This window comes from Cottoperca gobio, chromosome 12 (genome assembly GCF_900634415.1).
Source record: "Cottoperca gobio chromosome 12, fCotGob3.1, whole genome shotgun sequence".
Classification (NCBI taxonomy): Eukaryota; Metazoa; Chordata; class Actinopteri; order Perciformes; family Bovichtidae; genus Cottoperca; species Cottoperca gobio.
This window is the reverse complement of record NC_041366.1, coordinates 8,883,999-8,905,275: the sequence shown is the minus strand read 5'-3', so window position 1 is coordinate 8,905,275 and position 21,277 is coordinate 8,883,999. Positions and strand designations below refer to the sequence as shown.

General features: G+C 40.3%; 1 protein-coding gene across 1 annotated transcript in view; it reads right to left on the bottom strand.

Annotated features, from left to right (window-relative positions):
- Nucleotides 1-845: 845 nt before the first annotated feature.
- Nucleotides 846-21,277, bottom strand: part of grin3a (glutamate receptor, ionotropic, N-methyl-D-aspartate 3A) — a 45,779-nt gene continuing 25,347 nt past the window's right edge. The window contains exons 4-10 of the mRNA XM_029445526.1: nucleotides 20,392-20,775; nucleotides 19,318-19,463; nucleotides 15,535-15,650; nucleotides 14,658-14,809; nucleotides 9,685-9,846; nucleotides 9,299-9,369; nucleotides 846-2,205 (exon numbers count right to left, since the gene is read on the bottom strand). Coding sequence (XP_029301386.1) covers nucleotides 1,623-2,205; nucleotides 9,299-9,369; nucleotides 9,685-9,846; nucleotides 14,658-14,809; nucleotides 15,535-15,650; nucleotides 19,318-19,463; nucleotides 20,392-20,775 — 1,614 coding nt within the window. The 3' untranslated portion in view covers nucleotides 846-1,622. The remainder of the gene's footprint in view (nucleotides 2,206-9,298; nucleotides 9,370-9,684; nucleotides 9,847-14,657; nucleotides 14,810-15,534; nucleotides 15,651-19,317; nucleotides 19,464-20,391; nucleotides 20,776-21,277) is intronic.

Genomic DNA, 21,277 nt, shown 5'->3' with positions numbered 1-21,277 from the left:
AATGGCCAACTTGGGGAAAAAGCCATTGTTCTGTACCCCTGGTTTCATTGACTCATCAAGAGCTGGAAACCCTTTACCTCTCAGTGAAAGAACATCCCTTGAGTCATTGAAGAAAATTATATAATAGTCTATTGAAATCAGGTTTTCAGTGAACTGAGAGCAGGTGATTCATACCAAACAGTTTCAAGGTTATGGTGGCACATTAATTAAAAACTAAACTCAGATGTAACTACGCACAATGCTGAATGACTCAGTGTCCTCCTACAATCTGTTTTCTATTAGGTATTGTAAATTGCATTTTGACGTGTAAGATAGGCAAGGCAAGGTTCAGTTAAGTTAGGTGCAAAGAAGAGAGGTATGTTTTTAATAACACATCCAAACGCAAACAGAAAAAGATGCAAGAAAACAGGTCTCATCACAGAGGGACTGTTTCACTTTGTTCAATTATGAGTGATCATCATATTCAAATAAGATGTCAGAGTTCGACTAGTGGTCAATGTTCATGTTTACATTTACTACTCAACAATAGGAATGTACCATAAACTGAATATGTGTGTGTTTGTTGTGTCAAGAAGAGATTGCAAGAGCACCGGTATGATCTCAAGAGGCTGGATTAAAAACGTCCTGTTTGTGGGTCCCTGACTGAAAAGGCTGAAGACTCTTGGAGTTATTACCATTCATTGTACGAAAAACATCCAGATCGCGAGTCAAACTCTGACAAGTTAATCTATGACTCATAGGTGCAACTTTCTTTAAGAAACTAGGAAGTGCATCGGTGAAGTGCAGGACAACATTATACAGTGATCCCTAAAACAAGATGCCAACCAGATGTTGATGAATATAGAGGTGTGTTGCTGAATTTGTCTGTTTTTTTTTTTTTTTTGTTACTCGTAACAACTGTCCCTCAAAAAGGTACACGGGAAAAAAATGACCCAAGCCACATTTTTAAAGGCCAGAAACATTAGGTCATCAATGGTAACATCAACCAATCACCAGCAGTTGTAATTCATTTCTTTCCCTCTCCTTTCAACGCAAGGCAATAAAGACTTAACTGTATGAGTTCAACTTCAGGTCATTTACACTCTCAATAAGTCTCAACATAAGACTCAGGTGAATAAGCCCATTAAGCTTAAATAACGGTCTTCATATCTATGATCAAGCTTATCGTCATGGCAAGCATATCTGTACCCTTGAAAAGACAAGGCTTATTGGGAAGAGATGAGAAGGACGGACTAGAGGGCAGAAGGAATGGAAGTAAAAGGAACAAAATGAAGGGATCAGTGAGGTGAAGAAGATGGGGGAAGGGGGGTATAGAACAGTGACAGCAACACGCTAGTGAGAACAGATTTGGTTCGGGGTCCCTAGTTCACCTTGGCCTGTCATCTAAGTGAATCTCATGTTCCAGAAGTGAGGAAATGTTACACGGGAGTGACAGAGCTGAATCCTTGGAGAACGTTTCAGTTCAGCGTTCAGAGGAACTCCTGAGCCTAATGGAGGATTCAACTTCCAGAAATCTGTGACGGTTCCAACTCCAAAACCTTTCCACAACCTGTACAGGAGGTTTTAGAAACTAGTCCTATGTCGCACCAGGTTTCTCTGGGCAGAACAAAAGGTGAAAAGCTTCAGAACTCCGGGAGCGTGTTTGTGTGTGGGTTAGTCTGCTGGTGGGACTGGGTATAATGAGCAAACTGGTTAGACTGGTGCGTAGCGAGCTGAGTTGGTGCAGTCTGGTTTGCTTGCTGGTTTTCTGATTGGTACTGTTCTAGCTCTCGCTTCCTCCTCATGGCTGACTGCAGCTGCTGCTTGATTACGAGGATTTGACCCTCTAGTTCTGACAGCTCCTGAACCAGCGGGTTCCGGCCCGCACCCAGCCCAGGGCCGCAGTCGCCCGCACCTAAACCCCGGCATGGTCCTGGTGTTAGGCTCTGCGCGGAACCCCCCTGCCCTGGCCCCAGTCCTTGGCCCAACCCCCGCCCCAACAGGTCAGAGCGACCGTTAGTGTTGGTCACTATGGGCAGGTGTTTCTCCAGTAGGGGAAGAGAATGGGGATTAGGCAGGGGAGATGGGGGCGATGGTTGTGGAAGCTCCTGGGAGGATGGGCGTTCCAGGTCATTCTGCATCTCTTGTGGAAGGACCCTACGCCTGTTGTAGTGAGAGGACTCTGCAGGATTCCAAGATGCTGACTGGTTGTTTCCCTCATTGCACCTGGATATAAAACAGAGACATGGAGAAATATCAGGTGTCAATTCTGTCTTTTTTTCCTAAGAATGCATATGTGGGAGATTGTGTACCATCTTACTGCATCTTTCCAGGCTAAATCCTATGTAGAACCAGTGGCTCAGATGACTATTGTAGAGACACACAGAGGATGTCAACCCTGTGCTTACACTCTTAATTGCTGCGCACATATAGTACAGTCTGTGGATGTTGTATGACAAACTGCTATTTAGAGAGAACAATACCTCAAACAAGATTGAAAAGTGTAGGACAATATCCTTAAACTGCTGTCTGGGAAAGTCCCAGACATTATTGTTAAGAGGCTCACATCAAGATTCTTAGAGGAATACAGCATAAATGCTTTCCAAGACAGAGTACAGTACAAACGTTCTCCCTAAATGTCCCAATAAATGTAAAATGTCTTTGTCCTCCCTGGATGTATTGTTCTGTTAGTTATTGTTTAATATGTATTATTTATATTTTTTAGCTACACTAGTGGCTTGGCTCTTGGGAAGGCAAAGTTGGTGTATCAGTAAGTGCACCACTTTGGTCCAGACTGAAATATAGCATAGATATGACATGCGGTCGACAATTCTTTAAATATATTAACAAATATTGGATGGATTGCGACGCCCTCACATTCCCCTCAAGATGAATTGTGATAACTTTGGTGATCCCTTAACCTTCCCTCAGGGCAGATCTTAATTAGGCTATTACCTGAAGAGGTAAAACTTCAGCAACACTTGTAATCTACAGAACAACTTTATTGTTAGACCAACAACAACAATCTCTTTAACAGTGTAACAACAAGTGTTGCTGGAGTATTAACCCCTTCTCCATGCACCTTGGAAGTAGATGAAGTAGATCTTACTCTGCTTCTACAGTCATTGCTAGCATGCTAACATGTTCACAACATTCTACCAATAACAACTAGTGTTAGTATACTGACATTAGCATTCAACTCGAAGCCTTCATGTCCAATTAATTTCTTCCGGGACCAGCACTGACCTCGCAAACCTCTCCCATCCAAGCTGGAGGTCTACCCTCGTCTTTAACCTAATGAGCACCAGCAGGTGTGAGGGCGTCAGTTCAACACAACATCTCTTTGTGCTGCTCCAGGGAGTGACAGAGGAGCAGAGTGATCCTCGATCATTGCCCCAGTTAACAGCATTTGTCCTGCCTTCTTCTCAAAAATAGTTTCATGTATGAAGACAATGTGTATTATATAAGAAAAAGCTATTTAATTGGAGCTTTAAAGTTATACAAACTAAAATAAACAGCCAGCCATGGTTGTCCTTGGTGACATATCAATTCCTTTTATTGAACTGACCATGAAAAACTCATCAAAGTCACTCTGAAACTTCGCCAAAAGACTTTGTACACAGCACTCAGTACTTGTTAGGAAGGAGGCAGAACAAAAGTGACATCTTCAATACATTATTGGATATAACACAAGGCTTTTATGTTTTACCAAACCATGGACATGTTTGGCCAGAGGCAGACGGAGCCCTGTCCAGATACTCGATTCCAAATATGTAGTTATAATTGAAATATTTATCTTTTGGTTAACACATAATCAGTCTAGAAAACACCATTACATACGCGGCCAATGGCAGGCTTATACCCACAGTCTACATCCTGTGAGTCAGACACATTATTCAACTTTATACTATTTCATTAATTTTCTAATCTTTTTTTTGGAGTCTAGTGCTTTAATAAAATAACATTATTGGGTGTTTTAGTTGGTTAGTGTTGAGTCAGTTCAACTTCCTGAGTTCTCATTCAAACAAATCTATCACGAAAGGTTGCATTTTAAGACAAAATGATATTCATAAGCATGGTAGATTACTATTGGATTTAAATGGTAGAGTTATGGTCCAATATAAATAAACTTTAATGAATATAAACTAAAAGCCTCCTGAGATCACTCTGTGCTTTCTATCACTAATGAGAACAAGATTTAGAAAATAACTTAATTTGGTTTCCTCTCTGAAAAAGGAACTTTTCACATCCAGATCTGCAAGCTGAGAAATAACCGTGATTTCATTTAAGCTCTCTGAATCAAAGGTGTTTTCCCTGATGATAAAAAAGTGACAAGAAGAATTTAATGAGATACTCCTGACATGAAAAGAGACCTTAAGCTGAAGGATGAGACGTCAGAATATAAGAACATCATCTTAAAATGATATGTGCACCTTTTGACAAGAAGGCACCTGTGCTTACATCACGGCTGCAATGAAAGAGAGAATAGTTTGCAATGAGGTTACCATTATCAGATGTCTTTAGCCTTAAGTCTTAAGATAATCAGCCGTATTTCAGCATCTTAAGAAGCATTACGTAAGGTTGTAAGTGTATAGACTTTATAGCATAGATGTTATCTATCTAAATATGACAGCAGCCTGATGACCTCAGGCAGGTCCCCAGTTGGCATTCAAACGTGTAGATTGAAACAATTGCTGGCTGAGCTGTTGTGCCAATTGTACTCAATGAATGTGGAAACGTCAGGCTTTTAAATCACTGCCTAAAACTCACCTTTTCACCTTTATGCGTTCATCTTTTAATATCTTCTATCTTTCTCTTTTTTTTCTGCTATGCATGCATTTTTGTTGCTTTTATTGATGAATTATCTTTTCTTTTTTTATTCTTTTATCTTGAAAGCACTTTGCGGCTGCTCTGAAAAAATGTGATGAAAATATAGTTATTCCTAATAATACCAGAGCATCTAGTCTACACATAACTAAAAAGCCTATTCCTTTGTTCTTCAACCCAGCCTTTAAATTGCTTTAGAAATCCATGTGTCACTCCCATATGGAATGTGAGCTTATTCAACTTTCATGATATGAATAGACGTGATCATTTAAAGTCATCGGAAAATATATAAACACCAACTGTTTTTTGGTTTTGCCTGGTAACGATTCCCAGAACAAATAATGATATCAAGGTCAGGAAGAGGAGCTGTGCACCGTGCAGGGTTGTCAAAGTGTTTAGCAGATGAAAAGCACGCTGAAATACAAATCATTATTTCTTCCTGCAGTGTTCGGATGTCCTTCGCATCGTCATTATTTTCCCTGGATAGTGAAAGTTCACATATAAGGTTTTTAAATGGAAAGCTCATTATTACCTACATCCAGTCAGCATGTTCCCCAGATTCCTCTCATGAAGATGTGTCCATTCCCTCATTTATAACTTCATAACATTGGATTCATTTAGTTTACTAATGCCTTTGCAAACTGTAGATCCAGAGTTGTTAAGACACACGTACCCAAGACAGAATCCAAGTCTACTCGCAACTTCCACATACTTTTCTGTCACATGTCAACCAATGCAGCTTATGAAGAGGACAGCTCGTGTTTCCCTGCAGCAGTTCTCTAGGAACGTAATATTTCACCACTGAATAGTATTTCCCAACCCATCTGTCAGTACAGATGTCGGTCAGCTTGTAGCGCAGTGAATAGGGAGGCTGTCCTTCAACGAGCAGGAGACAGGTGCACCAGAAACACATGCCCCCTGCTGAAGTGTCCTTGAGCAAATGATTGTATCCCCACAAGCAGGTCGCACAGCTTTAAATGACCTCTTGGCCACCCTGTGGAGGGGGAAACATTAATGTTCTTGCAGTAGATGTTGTACAGTAGCTTTCATGTGTTGTGATTACACTTCTTTCAAATTGTGGTGACGGTTTGCTAACACAGCACTGACACAATCATCCCTGCCCAATTATTTCAACACTGCATCGTACCCTCGTAGGTGAGGAATCAAAAGCGTATTTATTATATCCTGTGATCGCCACACAGCTGGAATGGTGTACAAAACTTAGCAAGGCATCTAGGAATATTAATATCTGTCCAGACTCATATAATATATGAAGACTTTTAAGGAATTTAATAAAAGTTATTAAGTAAAAGCTAAATGGAAGTTATCACTATATTGAAATGCAGGATTGCAGTGAATAGTTTCCAGTGAGAAACATGCTGTATTCACTTAGAGATTATTTCTAAAGAGGAACGGTAGAGAACTTTGTCCCAGTGTGCAACGACATCACTCAGTATCAGCAAACCTTGTGGTGGACTACCAGAGGAACAGGATAGAACACACAGTTGTTGCCATGACAGTAGACAACTATGGATGTTGCTGCAAAGAAGATACAAATTATAAAATGTTCTTCACACACGTCTTCAAGTCGGCATTACAGAAGATATACACAATCACCGCAGTTTCAAGGTGGGCATCCAAGATTAGTGTCTCCAATTCAGTATCCGACCAAATGTGAAATATGGTCTCAATCTCTATTTATTCCTGGGATTATGGCATTGAATACTGGCCCGAAAAGTGTTTTATTCTGATGTCACAGTAGGGTTGACCTTTGACCTTTTGGATATAAAATGTCATCACTTCATAATTTTATCCTATTAGACATTTGGGTGAAATGTTGTCATAATTATCATATGAATTATTGAGTTATGGCCAAAAACTTGTTTTGGGAGGTCACAGTGAATTTGACCTTTAACTCCAAAAATGTAATCTGGACGTTTGTGCTGAATCTGATGAAATTCCCTCAAGGCGTTCCTGAGATATCGCGATAACGAGAACGGCACTGACGGACTGACATGCCTTACTTTAAAACTGAAGGGAAATACAATGTAAAAAACTTGAACAATATATATAAATAAGCATAAACAATGGCCATATCATATTTAATTTTCTTGATCAAAGAGAGTATAGCAGCTGAATTGTCTACTAAATCTACTATAAGTGACACGTTATCTTGTTTTAGTGTCGTTAGGTCTTTTCTAGAGCCGCATGACCTTAACATTGCGTTTGGTATTAAATCAAAAGATCCTAATTGGACATCAGAGAGTGTGTCGTGGTGTTAGAGACACTGCTCCTAATTCTCTCAGGCAAACACTTCTCTGATGCCTTTTGGGCTTTTCTACATCTTTGTTAGCACAGTTAGGGAATGAAATATATAAGGCTCCATCCTAAATACTTGTTTTTTCACCCATATGCTCCATTTGGTCACATAAAGCCTCCTTTTTATTATGCTGATGAAACAGGTGTATATGCAGCACGTGTATTTTCACATAACGGAACCTAAGCTGGAGCCATGTACAGCACAACATCTAACACATATGAATGGGACGATCATTATACTGTATTTCAGTTCAGCACTTGCAAATCTGAAATTTCTGACACACAAGGTTTCTGCGGGACACTGGCAATATGATGGTAATAATTTCTGACTCGGAGACAGCGTGCAGGCACGAGGCAGAAGACCTTGATTGAATGAGCCTAATTATGCAGCCGTAGGTAATCTATCCTCATTACCACAGGCATCCCTCACATAGCCTTGGCTACATAATTATTACGTGTATTTAATCCCCACTTTGAGTGCTCCACCTGAGTGTCCCCTCAGCGCGTGCTGCTAAGTGGGAATAGGTGTGAAGTAAAGTACAGCAGTATTAAAATGTAGAAAGATGAAATGGAACCCTTTTGCTGAGTAAAAGCTTGAGAGTTCTTTTTGATCTCCCATCAGAGGCCTTAAAAAGAGGAATAAATGTTTCACTTTACTTGCTATATGAGAGCAAAGAGGGACTTTGTTACATAAACCCTCAAAAAGTTCACCCATTTGCAACATTTGAAAAGAAACGGACCAAAAAGAAGCTTTCATGATTTACTAAATCTCCCTCTGTCACCCACTGAGTTAAACAATACTCTGTGACGTCAGCATGAGATTATTTCCTCAATTTCCCTCACTGATAATTAGCTTCCAACAGACTGACCATTCTATTTAGTTTCTGATTAAAAATGGGTCCCTTAACTGCCACTTGTTAATTGATGTCACTTATTCGCAGCCTGATCATTTGGCCAATGGGCTGTTTAAGGCTTCCTGATGGAAAAGCTTTCTTGGTGTGAGTGAATATGGGCTCATATGTGATATGATAAATTCTAGTGATATCTAGTGATGTCAGCGTGGCATATTTCTTAAATCTATCTCATTTTCTTTGTTTGTGCGCTGTTTGTAATGCAGTTATGTTTTGGCATTTTAAGATTGGAAGTTACATTTAGTAAAGGGTGCAGTGGTTTGATACCACTCTGTGAGGAGTATACAAAATAAAAACAATACCATAAAAATATGCCCTTTTAATTTGAGTATTAGAGTTTGAGTATTATGAGAACCTGTTTGGTAGCAGTGCTTTAATGGCACCTGTCCGGACAATTCGAGGTACCAACTGTTTATCTCCAACCAACTCCAGTAACCAACGGTAATGATGGAAACATTAGCTAACGTCATTACTTAAAGGGGACATGTTATGCAAATGTTCAGGTTTATACTAGTATTTTGGGTTTCTACGAGAACATGTTTACATGTTTTAAAGTTAAAAAAAGAAAAAAAAATTCTCATACTGTCTGTCTGAATATAGATGAATTCACCTTCTGTCTGAAACGCTTTGTTTTAGCGCCTGTCTCTTTAAGACCCCCTCCAGGAGAAGTTCGGCTTGCCGTAATTGGTCAGTCTTTTTGCAGGTCTTTAGCATCTCTGCTCTTGGCATCTCTGCACCATCATTGCAGCCGGGGCATGACTGTAATGGCACCGTATCAGCACTTTTCTACCAATATGTAGTACAGTTGTGACATCACAACTGTAAGGCAGCGCTGACGGAACGTTTAAAGGCACAGTCTCTGAATACGAGCAGTGTGCATTTCTCAGTCAATTGAGCGTTTGATTATTTTCACAGTATTTATATAGCACATAGAACTGCTTTATAATAATTAAAAGACATGGAAATCTCATGTTTTACAATATGGGACCTTTACATTTAGGAGCTGCCTCAAGTCAGCAGCCTGTTTGTGATGTGTCCTTGCATGACAAGCCAAGTCGAATAAAATTCATCAAATGGGTCATAAATAAATACAACACAACTGGGCTCAGTTCATATTCAGTTCAATCCCTTAGGGATGGGATTTTCCTTAAGAATAAAATTTGTAAAAAAACATGCATGAATATATTTCAGCAATGTGTGCTGGATTTATAAGATTGAACTGAAATTGTATTGAGCTCATCCTTCAATGACGGGGATGGTACCTCTTATCATGCTTGGTTACAGTCGGCAGTTTGTCATCAGTGAAGACTGAGTTGAGGGCCCGGTGTAATCTCTGGAAAACAAGCAACACATTAGCTGTCACATCCTCACTGTAAATGATTCTGTCTCTTGCGATTATGCCGTTGTTTATTAGGAACATAAAAAGCAGTATGTGTTTTGAGTGTGTGTTTGTGAGAAGAAAAAAAAAGAGAGAACAATAACATCAAAATGTGTCACCGCCTAAATAACTTCACTGCAAAAACTTCCAAAGTAAAAGTACAGAAACACATGCTTGCACTGCAGTATTTTTTACATTCTGTTGTGGCTTCTTTCACTTCATAATAAAGTGGTTATTTCACTGTGTTGTACATGTGTGTGAGTTCAGTACCTGGCTCGTGTGCAGCCAGTATTTGAAGCGTGGCTCCTTGACCCTCGGGATCACCAGCTTGTACACAATGTGTTCTGCTACTGTGGTCAGCAGAGATAAGGCCACGCCCACACAGAGCATCACAAACAGGCCGGAGAAATGCTTTATGCCCATCTGCAGCGTCTGGAGAGAGAGAGAGACGTGGCCAGGGGGAAGAAAGTGGAGATGAAAGATGGAGACACGGAGAACAAGACATCAGGGATGCAAATCTGTTGCGTCTGATGGAGGAGCAGTCGTTGAAAAATTCTAACCGCAAAGTAACATTTTAAAAAGTCTCTTAAGTTGTCAGATAACAAGACAAAACAAGACTCTTGTATATTTAAGTTGAATTATTGATCCATTGAAGTATTTATTTAGAAATGCCCATGCTCTGTGTATGTGTCTAATGCAAGCCACATCATACAATAATACAGTAGGTACAGTAAGCTCAATGGTTTCACTATCTGTCATTAAGTTAACATATTATATTATTTTTCTTTGATGGTTATTGCAATCTACGGTGTTTTTGTACTTGTGTTCTGTGTTTGTATTGTAATAATAAACATTATTGAGGACAATACTACTAACTGCATGTGTTGGCATCCTTATCTTATATAAGCAGATGCTGTTTTCAGTAGTAGGCGTGGCATTTGCTTTTGGTTTGTGTATGAAAAAAGTCTTTCTCCATCTAATGATAACACTAGTGTAATTGCATTTTTGTTTGCCATTATTGTGTGACCCGGTTGATATACTCACCACAGTCAGAAGTTACTTTGCCTTTTTATTTTTTTATACCGAACCTCCCAGAAGTCATCGGCTCCCATTCTTTTTAAAATCCCATTAAAAAAACAGCTCGCATTGACAATTGTAATGCATCATGTATTTTCCCCCTATTATTTGACTTTATAACGCCACGGTCACTGTAGCTGCAGTTGTAAAAAGGTTTCTCCATAAAAAAAAAAAAATGCACGGAGACTATTGCTCAAGCTTTCAACTCTGTTCTCACTCCTATCAGAAACAACACCATGAAGCAATGGAGAAAAAAAAGTGATAATAGTCTCCAAACTGAATAAGAAACAACATTACAAAGTCAAGTAAAAGCTGCTGTGTTTGTGTACAATACTGAATACAGCGTTGTATTTCAAAGAGCAAAGAAAGACTTCTCTTTTCAGAGAATTGGACATCTAGAATGAGATATAACCTTGTCCTTAAAAAGTAGAGCAAGAGAGACTATTTTCCTAAAATCCTGCTCCTTAGAAAACCCCTCAGATCGTCTCGCGCTGGGATATCACACTTTTCCTTAATTGGCACTCATTTCATTCTATAAATGTGTCACTACTGAGAAACCTCTCAGAAATTGATCACACGTCTGCAAGTGTGGCATCTCTTATTGTGATATCACACTTTTCTTAATTAAGCGCCTGATGTAGTTCCTGCAGATGTACATTCTCATATGAATCTTCTTGTTTTTTACTGCTGAGTATGGAACAGCTCGTGATACAGCAGCAGCTGCAATGATTGCATTATAAAGTCATACTGGTAAAAAAAAAAAAAAATAGATGATGGATTAAATTCGTCATTGCAGTATTGTGACTTGGCAAACTAGCTGTAATGGCATTTTGGAGAGTGGGAGCTGATGATTCCGAGCTGGGCAGACAGCAGTCACATCTGACTGCAGGGGAGGACATTTTCAACTTAGAAAAGAAATAAAATTATAGTGGTATTATCCTTTAACAGCAAGACAAGCTTACTGAGGATACATGACATTTATCTAATCTAATACTTAGCTCCAGTGCATAAAAAGCACTGTAAGTTATTGTGCATGCAACATTCCTCACAGTTATGGCCTTCCTTGGATCAGCACATTTAAGCACATATTCTACAAAGTTTTGGCAACACACACACTTCCTTCTTTTTACTGTATGCAACCATATAGAACCATTATTTTTCACAGTGATCTTATAATTCACAACTCCACTGCGTACATTTACTGCCATTTTTTTTTAATTACTTCAACAAAGCACATAACGCTCATAATCTTAGTCCCTTTGATCACAATTTATTTCCCCGTAATGTTAAGTTTGGCCCTCGTAATTGAATACTGTGTCATTTTATTGGTATTGATTTTATTACTTCGAATGGGATCAAATTCTTTGGGCGACAAAGAGCTGGACGCACGCCAGAGAAGTTGGCTGCCATCACTGAAGCTAATCCATCAGATTTTTCCTCTTTTCAGATTCACAGGCTTGCTGCTGGTGGTGTAGCTTTTTATTCATCGGAATAAAAGCAACAAAAAAAATGCTGAGCGGGACTAAACTGAGCCAGCCTCATCAGTAATTCTCCCGCTTACTGTTGTCCCATGCATATTCTTGTTCTCTTGCTGCTGCTGTTTTGCTTCGCCCGTTTGTCTTACTGTTCCTGTATGCTAGTCTTGATTTGTTGTTGTCTCCTAGCTACCTGCCTTGTGTGCTACTCTCCATGTCATTTATTTAATGCAAGTTGTCACATGTAATGGTTGTTGTGAATGTATGCAAGTAGTGGGTGTTTTGGAAATGTTTGCATGTGTGCTGCTGTTGTGCTGATGTCTTTTGAACCAATTGCCTTTATTCACTGTTTTTACTTATCCCTACACAAAGTAATGCAATGTAATTCGTATATAACCCGCGTAAAGACTATATAGAGCTTATAGAGGTGGTCACTGTTGATGATTGTGTCGAAAAACATTTGACTTTCACCCACGGGACTGCTGTTCGTGTCTCGTGTGAAACCAGAAGTGACGTTGACTTATTCGTTACATAACCTTCGTACTTAAGTAACGCCACTTTCATGGTTTGTTAACGCAAACCATGATCTTTTCCTAAACCTCACCAAGTAGTTTTGTTGCCTAACAGGTTCTAAGCTGCAGGGGCTTCCACACTGATCGCTCGTGTTGCTGGACATTTGCATGAAAAATATGTTTTTGTAAAATACCATAATATGTACGAGGATACCTTGACCACCGCCCCTCAAGAGGCTTTGCCTTTCGCAAAAACGCCATTGTAAAGAAGAAATTGTTCTTAATGATGTGCCTGGTTAAATTATTATTATTTTTTTAAACATGTTGCTCATATCACATGAATTTCTTGCTGATGTTGTCCAGTGTTCATTTTCACAGCACATTGTAACCGTGCCGAAACATGCTTCTCAGTTTAAGTTGATCCAATTTAAAGTTACATACTCCATGTAACTTATATTGCAACAGCATCTATAATATGTTTGCACTCGATCTTCTTACTTTAAATTCTGCTCGGCACCTGACTGATATAGTTGTATGTCAAATAAAATGACACACAGGTGAAGCAAAAAATACTGGTCAAGCAGCTTTCTCTGCTGTCAGCGTAGGCGGGTGGAGGCATGATGCTGCAAAATGAAATGTACCTGGAGCAATTTAGATGTCTGCAACTGTAGATTGCATCTGTAACACGTCTAGCTGTGACACGGTGGAAACTGGTTCACTGAATCTGTTGCACTGCAGATTTCTACTTCTGTTGCTCATATGAGCCTCAGAATGTACACGTATTAATCTAACACCATGGGTGCTTCTTAATTAGACCTTAAAGAGCAATCAGCGGGGGGTTATGTGCCTTTGCACACAGACGTGTCGCACAGTAGGTAAGAAAAAAAACAAATAAGAGAAGAAGACGGGGCAGAGGAGGGACATGACTTCTTTCTTGTAGATGTGTGTTTTTAATTAATGCTTGATAATAGGGAGTGTGCAGTCAGCACCGAGCTAGAAGCACTTTCGGGGATTCGAGTCACAGCTGGACGGAGAGACGGCCAGGCTGCTAAGAGAGCTAAGTGCTCGGTAATAGCAGAACAGAATGGACCAGAGGGCCTGGGCTGTTTGGGACTGAAGTTATGGAGACACAGCTCGGTTAGCAGCTGGAGGGTCAGGGGCCGGGCTCTGAATTAGTAAGGAGCAATTACTGAACATGGAGGTTGTGGGGTCAGTAAGTATTCTGAGAGACAGGAAAATAGTGAGGTATGGACACTTTTGAAGAAGAAGAAGAAAAAGGGACAAGAATACTACTCCCTTACAAATACAATATTTTCAATTCTAAATTCTGACTAACCAGAGAAATAGTTTATTTCATGTTTTATGATAAATAGCTTGAATCTGGTTTTTGTTTGTCTGTGATATGTGTGGCAGGATTTAAAAACCTAGCACTCCAATGGAAGCACCCCTTTATATTTGAACCATATCTATGGGTGGTGATAGAAAGCTGTAAAAACTCATCTATTTAAATCAAACAAAACAGTACATTTGCTTCTGTTGCATCCCTGTCTCCTAAAACGTTGTTCCCATACAACAAAACTACATTCTTAATTATATATTGAGGGAAACACATTTTCTCTCCCGGATAACAGTCACAGTTTTAAAAACCTGGTTAATGTTGTAAAACAATACTACTGAGGTTAGGTAAATCTCAGAACCCACCAGCTCTCGATCTGACATCAATTCAACCCCTGGGGGGCAAGGGCCGATATATGTCGGGGGTTCCGGTGTAGCCAACGGATATTTGGGCCAAGATTTCTTTTTCTGTGCGGTGGCCATTGTTTACGGTCCGATCGCATTGTTTGACAAGAAGCCAGTTTACAAGCTAGTTTTAGGCTATTCAAAAGCTAAATCATCCTCAGACAGTAGCCGATTCAGAGATTGCATCTCGGCCAATGTTGCGCCTTTTTTGCTCCTGGGTGAAAATCCTGTGTTTGTTTGACCCACCCAGTCCAGTCCAGCCTCCTCCGTTGGTGGTGTTCCGCAGACTTTGATTAGAAACGTATTTCGTCAAACGTCAAAAACAAATGTAAACGTATATTTCCCTCGAAACGTAATTGACAGTGCAGTTTTGTTGTAAGGGAACGTACTTTTTAGGAGACCAGGCTGGCTGGTGAGTAACAGGTGGTTCTGTTCCTACCTGAGTGACAGCAAAGCTGCGCTTCCCGCAGGGCACAACCTTGTACCATTTGTCATGCAGAGTGTCCATGAAGCCATCTGACTTGTACTGACTAACAAGCTCTGAGATGTTGGATGTGAGTGGAGAGTTCTGAGGGAGGCCGATGCCATAGCCTGCCAATGGACACACACACACACACACACACACACACACACACACACACACACACACACACACACACACACACACACACACACAGTCGTTTTAACCTCACCTTAATGTCATTAGATATGTTTCACAGAATAAAGAAATAACAGCTGATCAGTAAGAAGGGTGTCTTGGCAAATGGTTACCAGTGCTTATCAGAAATAACCAATGTCATTCTAGAACAAAGCATGTACTTAACACAATAAGTCAATAAATCTCAGAATTTCTTTGCATGCCAGGAAAGTGTGACAAATTCAGCAATAGCCAATTACAGAAGTACCTCTCCTTGGTAGGAAGTACACTGATTGATTTGTATTGTATCCTGAAGGCTTAAAGGTGCATTAAGTAATTAACAACAACACTGGAATCTGGGGCTGTGGTGGCCTGTAATGGAAGAAAGCACCATGGGAACATCTTCACAGTGAGAGGAAGAAGCTAAATGGACCCAGAGATTAACAATAGACAGTAGAGAACCTAAGCTGTTGAAAGCAAGAAGCTTAACTGCTGTGGAAATGTCGAGTGATTGATATCTAGGGCTGTCCTAAAATGTTCTTAGTCAGTTAGTCTGCAGTCATTAAGAAACACCTCTTATAATATAGTGATCATTAGAAATGAAAACAAGTGAATACAGTACTGTATCGGGTCCTAAATAAACAAATCATTTGTCTTATAAATAACAGCCATGTGTTACCTTCTATTGCAAAGGGTTTCCCGACTGTCAGTGTTTTACAGTCTGCATCTATGGAGACCTCATAGTCCAGCAGAGCCTTGTCCATGATGAATGCATCCAGTCTCTGAGGGTCAGCCCTGTAAACACACAGCGAGTAAATATACTGGAAGTGCAATGGAAGTGCAAATGTAGCAAAAAAGAAGTCCCACTTTTTGTGTGTGCGTTAGCTGAAAGTGCAATGACGGTTCTTGACGGAGCTGGTGTGAGCAGTGTTTAATACCCAACAAACTAAACAGCATGAATCTAACTTTTTGTGTTATACTAAACATTTCAGTGCACACATCGTTTCGCAAGCACTCAGTTATTCCACGAACGTGGAGCGTAGACGTGAATTATACCCTTAAGTTCTATGACAATCTGATCAGTGGCATTTGAGATGTTTTTGACACATGACCGGACAGACAAACAGATAGATGGACCGGTACTGGTCCGTAGTCACTCTCCCAAATTCATTGCTGTGACAGATGTAGCCATAGCCCTCCAAAACAAATCTTACATCTTCTGGGGTTTTCTGCGATTGACATTTTAAAGCAACCCTCCAGAAAATTCACCTTTAAAACCTCCTGAGACGCACAAACTTAAATGAACCTTACTTTGTCACCCCATTCCTGCTCTGCTACTCCAAGGCTTATCTTCTCTGTTGGTGTCCTCATGTCACACCTCTGAACTCGCAGAGTGAGTTTCAATAGTGAGAATAGTTTGTTTTTGGTCCGTTTTGGAAATATAAACTATATTCACTTCATTTTAAGGGTTAGGGTAAAGTTGAATAGATAGACACCCGAGTGGGGGTTTGTTTATTTTGTGTCAAATAAATAATTGGTTAAAGGTGGAAAAAAAGAGAAACTGTTGAAACACAATGAATAAAGAAGCGTGTGAGATCGAATTGTTTTGCTTTGTGCTTGTGGGTATTGAGCCTTTCACAGGGCAGTTCACCACAATCACTGAAAATGGAATGCAAATGTTTCAACAAACGTCTCTCAACCTTTTTACTGGTGGTTTTCCAATACTGGCCATATGCCAGGAAGATGACTGCCTGTCTGCCAGTCTCTGCCAATTTACTCGCATTCCCCACTCTAAGTCTGTTATACAGAGGTGAGATATTAATTCACAACACTCTCAGCGAGGCTTTTACAAATCAACTCTTTACTGACAGGTACAGCCTACTGGGACACAAATGCTGCAAAGCCTTTTTCAAGATATTCTCTTTATTTTTTGCTTGTTATCAAGGACAGTGTTTGAAATACTCTGCTATCTTCTACCCACAAGCTGGCTGTTCATTATTACAGGTTGAATTAGGTTGCAGCTTATGTCCTTGGTCTTTCCACTATAGTACAGTATTGATGTTATGCATTTTATTTTCAGAGGAATACCTTGACATCAACCAATTACCTGACCAGTATGGTTAACACATAATGCCTCACTGCATCCTCTTCATACGGTAATGCTTGTAAAAGTAGCAGAATCTTGTACTTGCATCCGGATGGCATTATTGGAAAACTACACGAGTAACAGGGCACATTTTTGTGATTTGGTTTTACTTAATATGAAGCAATTCCATTAATTCTGAATTCTCAAGGTAGATCAGGGAACATGTTCACATCACGATGCGAGACCTGTTAGCACCCAAGTTAACATTGCTCTCTAATAAATTGTTCTGTTTCAGGTGAGAGCTTGTGTTATGTGACACTGTATCAAAGGATATAAAAACAGCATTTCCCATTATCTCTGCAACTCTAATAAGCGAGCCAGAATAGCACCAATAAAGTTTGATGGCGGATAATGCTCCGGTCGGTGCACTTTCTCAAAATGCTCTAATTATACAGCAGACAGGCTACAGTTCGTACTTGTTAGTGGCTGTGGTTAGACATGTTCATTAAGCTGAAACACTATGGGGACATGTGCAAAGATGGGAACCAAGAGAACTGCAAATAGACCTCTACATTTTAGAACATTTCCACAAGCAATGGTGTATGAGTCACCAGGATGTATATACTGCTCTGTACTTGTCACAGGGGGGTGAGGGAGAGTGGCAACAGGGGAAGAGCCAAATGCTTACTGATGGAAAGTCCAAAAACGAGTTACTGATGAGGGAAAGTGGAGAGGTGGGAGAGTAGGAGGGGGAAAGTCAGGTAACTGCAGGGCCGACGAGGAAAGTGGGAACAGGTTTGTAGATGGGTGGGGCAGTCAGCTGGGAAAGGAGGGAAAGTCCGATGGCATCTGGTGGATGGACGGAAAATAGCAATGAAAGGGTCTTGGAAATGAGGCAGAATGGAAAGAGAGAGAAATAAACTATGACACTACTAGAATTATAATAAACTAGAATACCGCCCTTGCCATCTAGCCAAGCTGTTTGCATCCATTTCTGTCCAAAATGTCATCGCTTCATAATTTCATCCTGTTAGACATTTGTGTGAAATTATCACAATTAGTGTATGAACGTATGGCCAAAAACGTGTTTGACCTTTAACTTTGACCACAAAAGTCGAATCAGTTCATCCATGAGTCCAAGTGGACGTTTGTGCCAGGTGTCATGAAATTCCCTCAAAGCTTTCCTAAAATAATTAGTGAATGGGACAGGTGTGAGGTCACAGTGTCCTCGACCTTTTACCACCAAAGTTTGGATTTGTTCGTTCTTGGGTCAATTCGGATATCTGTGTCAATATTTCCGGACGACCCGCAATCGTGATTCCTCCGGCTGTGACAATCACCGGCGCTGACGCATGAGGAAAGAACGTCATGTTCAAGAATATGATCATGATGTTTTTCAATCTATGCAATAACCATAACATAAACAGCACCTTCAACACTTGTTCAGGTTTGATTTTTATGAAACTTGGTGGAAGGGTGTAGCATGGGCCAAGGAAGAAGCCATTAAATCTTGGAGTGGATCCGAATCACAGGGCGGATACACATTATTGTTCACTTATGAAAACGGCCTTGGCGTACGTCTGCACTCTCCGAATGACCTTTTAGTTCTACATATAAAGGTAACCATAGTAATCACAACATCTAGATTCCTTTAGACCAATTAATGAATGTTGAGTTTAATCCCCACATGGGGCTACTCCTGTCAATGCAGTAAGCGGTAGTTGCATTGTCCTACAACGTCAGATTTAAGTTTTAAATGAACACAGGGTCTATTATACGATCGTGTAACCGATATGCCTGATCACTCTGGGAGTAAACCCTGAGCACTCAAAGAGTATTCAAAGTTGCATTGCGGCATATTGTATGCTGTCTTGTTCCCCACTTGTAATTTTCTAAAGATGACATTTTCCCTTGAACCCTCTAATCAGTATTTTACAAGCTCAGTAAAAAAAAATCTTGTTTCATCCATTCAAATGGTGTCCTACCCAGCCGAGGCCTTGCATTCAGCTGCCTTTTCTCACTATATTCTGCTTTGCTCCACGGGGATGCCAGTTGAATGTCGAAGCAGCTTAGGATGACAGCAATGGCAGGGTAAGGAGGAGGGTGAGATCTGAATGCAAACAGGCTGGCTAGTGGTGGGGGATGACTTTCCTTGGACACAAAACTCACTTTCCTTTTTTCTAAGATGAAGCAGTTTTCTTCAATGTGTGTACATTTTCATAGAATGATGACAGCAACAGATGAGTGGTTGGATAGTTACTGAACATCAGAGGACATATGACAGTGATACCAGGGTCAGTGACGACTACAATGAATGCACATGAGTGTGTCGACATCATGTATGAGGACTGTACAGTATGTGTCACATTGTCTTACTTGAGATTACGTATTCCATCTGGTGTTGCCGGGACATTGTATCTCCTCATGTACTCGTGCATCTCAGGGAAACTCTTCTTGAGGTAGTCCTCTGCGCTGCTTTCTCTCACTGTGGCAAATCGGAATCCCTGAGAGGGATGGTGCAACTGCAGGAAAGAAAAAAATAAACCCAGATGTTTCCCCTTAGAATGCCCTCAAAATCTATATTGATATTTTTTATTTTAGTCTGTTATTTCTCTTTTCTTCAGCTGCCATCTTTTTTACTTCTCCGATGCAGAAGGACCAGCTCTATACTTATTTGTTTCTTTTCTTTTCTGACTCTCATTATACCTGCACTCTTGTGATTCAGAGTTGGTGAGTTGACAAAAAATACATGAATTACCTTACACCATTTGCCCTTATTAAGGTGGTTTGATTAAATAATCTATTTGCTGACTTAAAGTTTAAAAGTTTACAAGAAGGGCTCTTCTAACATTTAGAAAAAAGATTCCTTATCCTGCAGTCTGAAGTTTTATTAAGTATCAAGAGAAAGTCCACCAGCCTGCACTTAAACAAACAAATGAAGAATAGTCACTTTCAAAACCACATTTTGAAATTAAAAGATATTTCTTGAAAAACATCTAAAACCGGAGAACCAAAATGTCAGCATTTGAATGAAGTACATTAAAAAAAACATATGGGAAGAAAAATGTATATTGTCTTTTGATTAAATTAAAGCCCCTGAAAATGAGAAATATCTCCAGCACATGAAATATGTGTGACTAAATAAAGAAGTTCCATCAGGACTGTGTTGACGTGCACTGGGGAGATAAGTCTGCCTATGCGAGACTGGGTTTGATCAGATTTGACTGTCAGTGACCAAACAACCCAATCTGTCATCAGATTCTGATTCAAATGTTGCTGAATCCTGATTAGTGCAAGGAAAAACATGACAACATTTTTCTTTTCATTTCAACTTTTTCTAACTGGGTCCTGCAAACTTTAAACAAGTGAGAACATCACAGAGATAAACTTTAAATGTCAACTTCAGAAACATCCATTGTTTGTAGTGTTGCTCATTTCTGACTTCCGTACCTTTGGGTCATGTATCCCTGACAGTTGTTCGTAGGTCTTCTCCCCGACCATGACGGCAGCTAGATTAGCAGTGTAGGTGGACAGACAGAACAGACAGAAGATGGCCCAGAGGTTCATCAGCAGGCGGCCGGTCCAGCACTTTGGCGGCTTGATGGCCACCGTTCTCCCGAAGAGAATGGCGTAGCACACGTTGAGCGCTGAGGAGAAGGAGAACACCCGGTCGCGGTTGCGTCCACGCGGCGTCATACCAAACGGGCTGTGCCACTCATACAGGGTGAGGAAGACAGCGGTGACGTGGAGGGAGACAAAGATGCCGAGCCACATGGACCAGTGGAGAGGCCACATGAAGGCACCGATGGGTGCAGCTGTGTCACGAGTACGAACCTGAGCGGGGCAGGGGGGGGACACAGAATTGGAAAACCTTTTACAACTGATTATAAAAGTAAGAAATTAGTTTTCACAGGCTTGAAGTTAACTTGCATTGTGTTGTCTTTCTCTGATATGTCATGAGGATTTGGTGGCGTTTGGACCGGAAAATCAAGCGTTTTAGCGTCGGGTTAAGGTGTTTGGTTATTTATATCAGACATTCTATAAATGATTATACATGGGTTGTTCGTATTTGAACCTGGAATTAAAACAAGTCTCATAAAGAGTCACAGAAGCATGATGAAATGGGAATGAATAAATTGGGAGCGGGCTTGATAGGAAGACAATCTCCCCTCGTCTCCTTCAACTACAAATAGATACAAAACAATGAACACAGGGAAGCTATAAACTCAGAAGCCTAGCATTAACTGGACACAAATGTATTACATTATCCAACAGTGTACCGTTATTAAACGCAAATCTACTGGGAAAGGTGCTGTAAGAGATATAATTACATAAT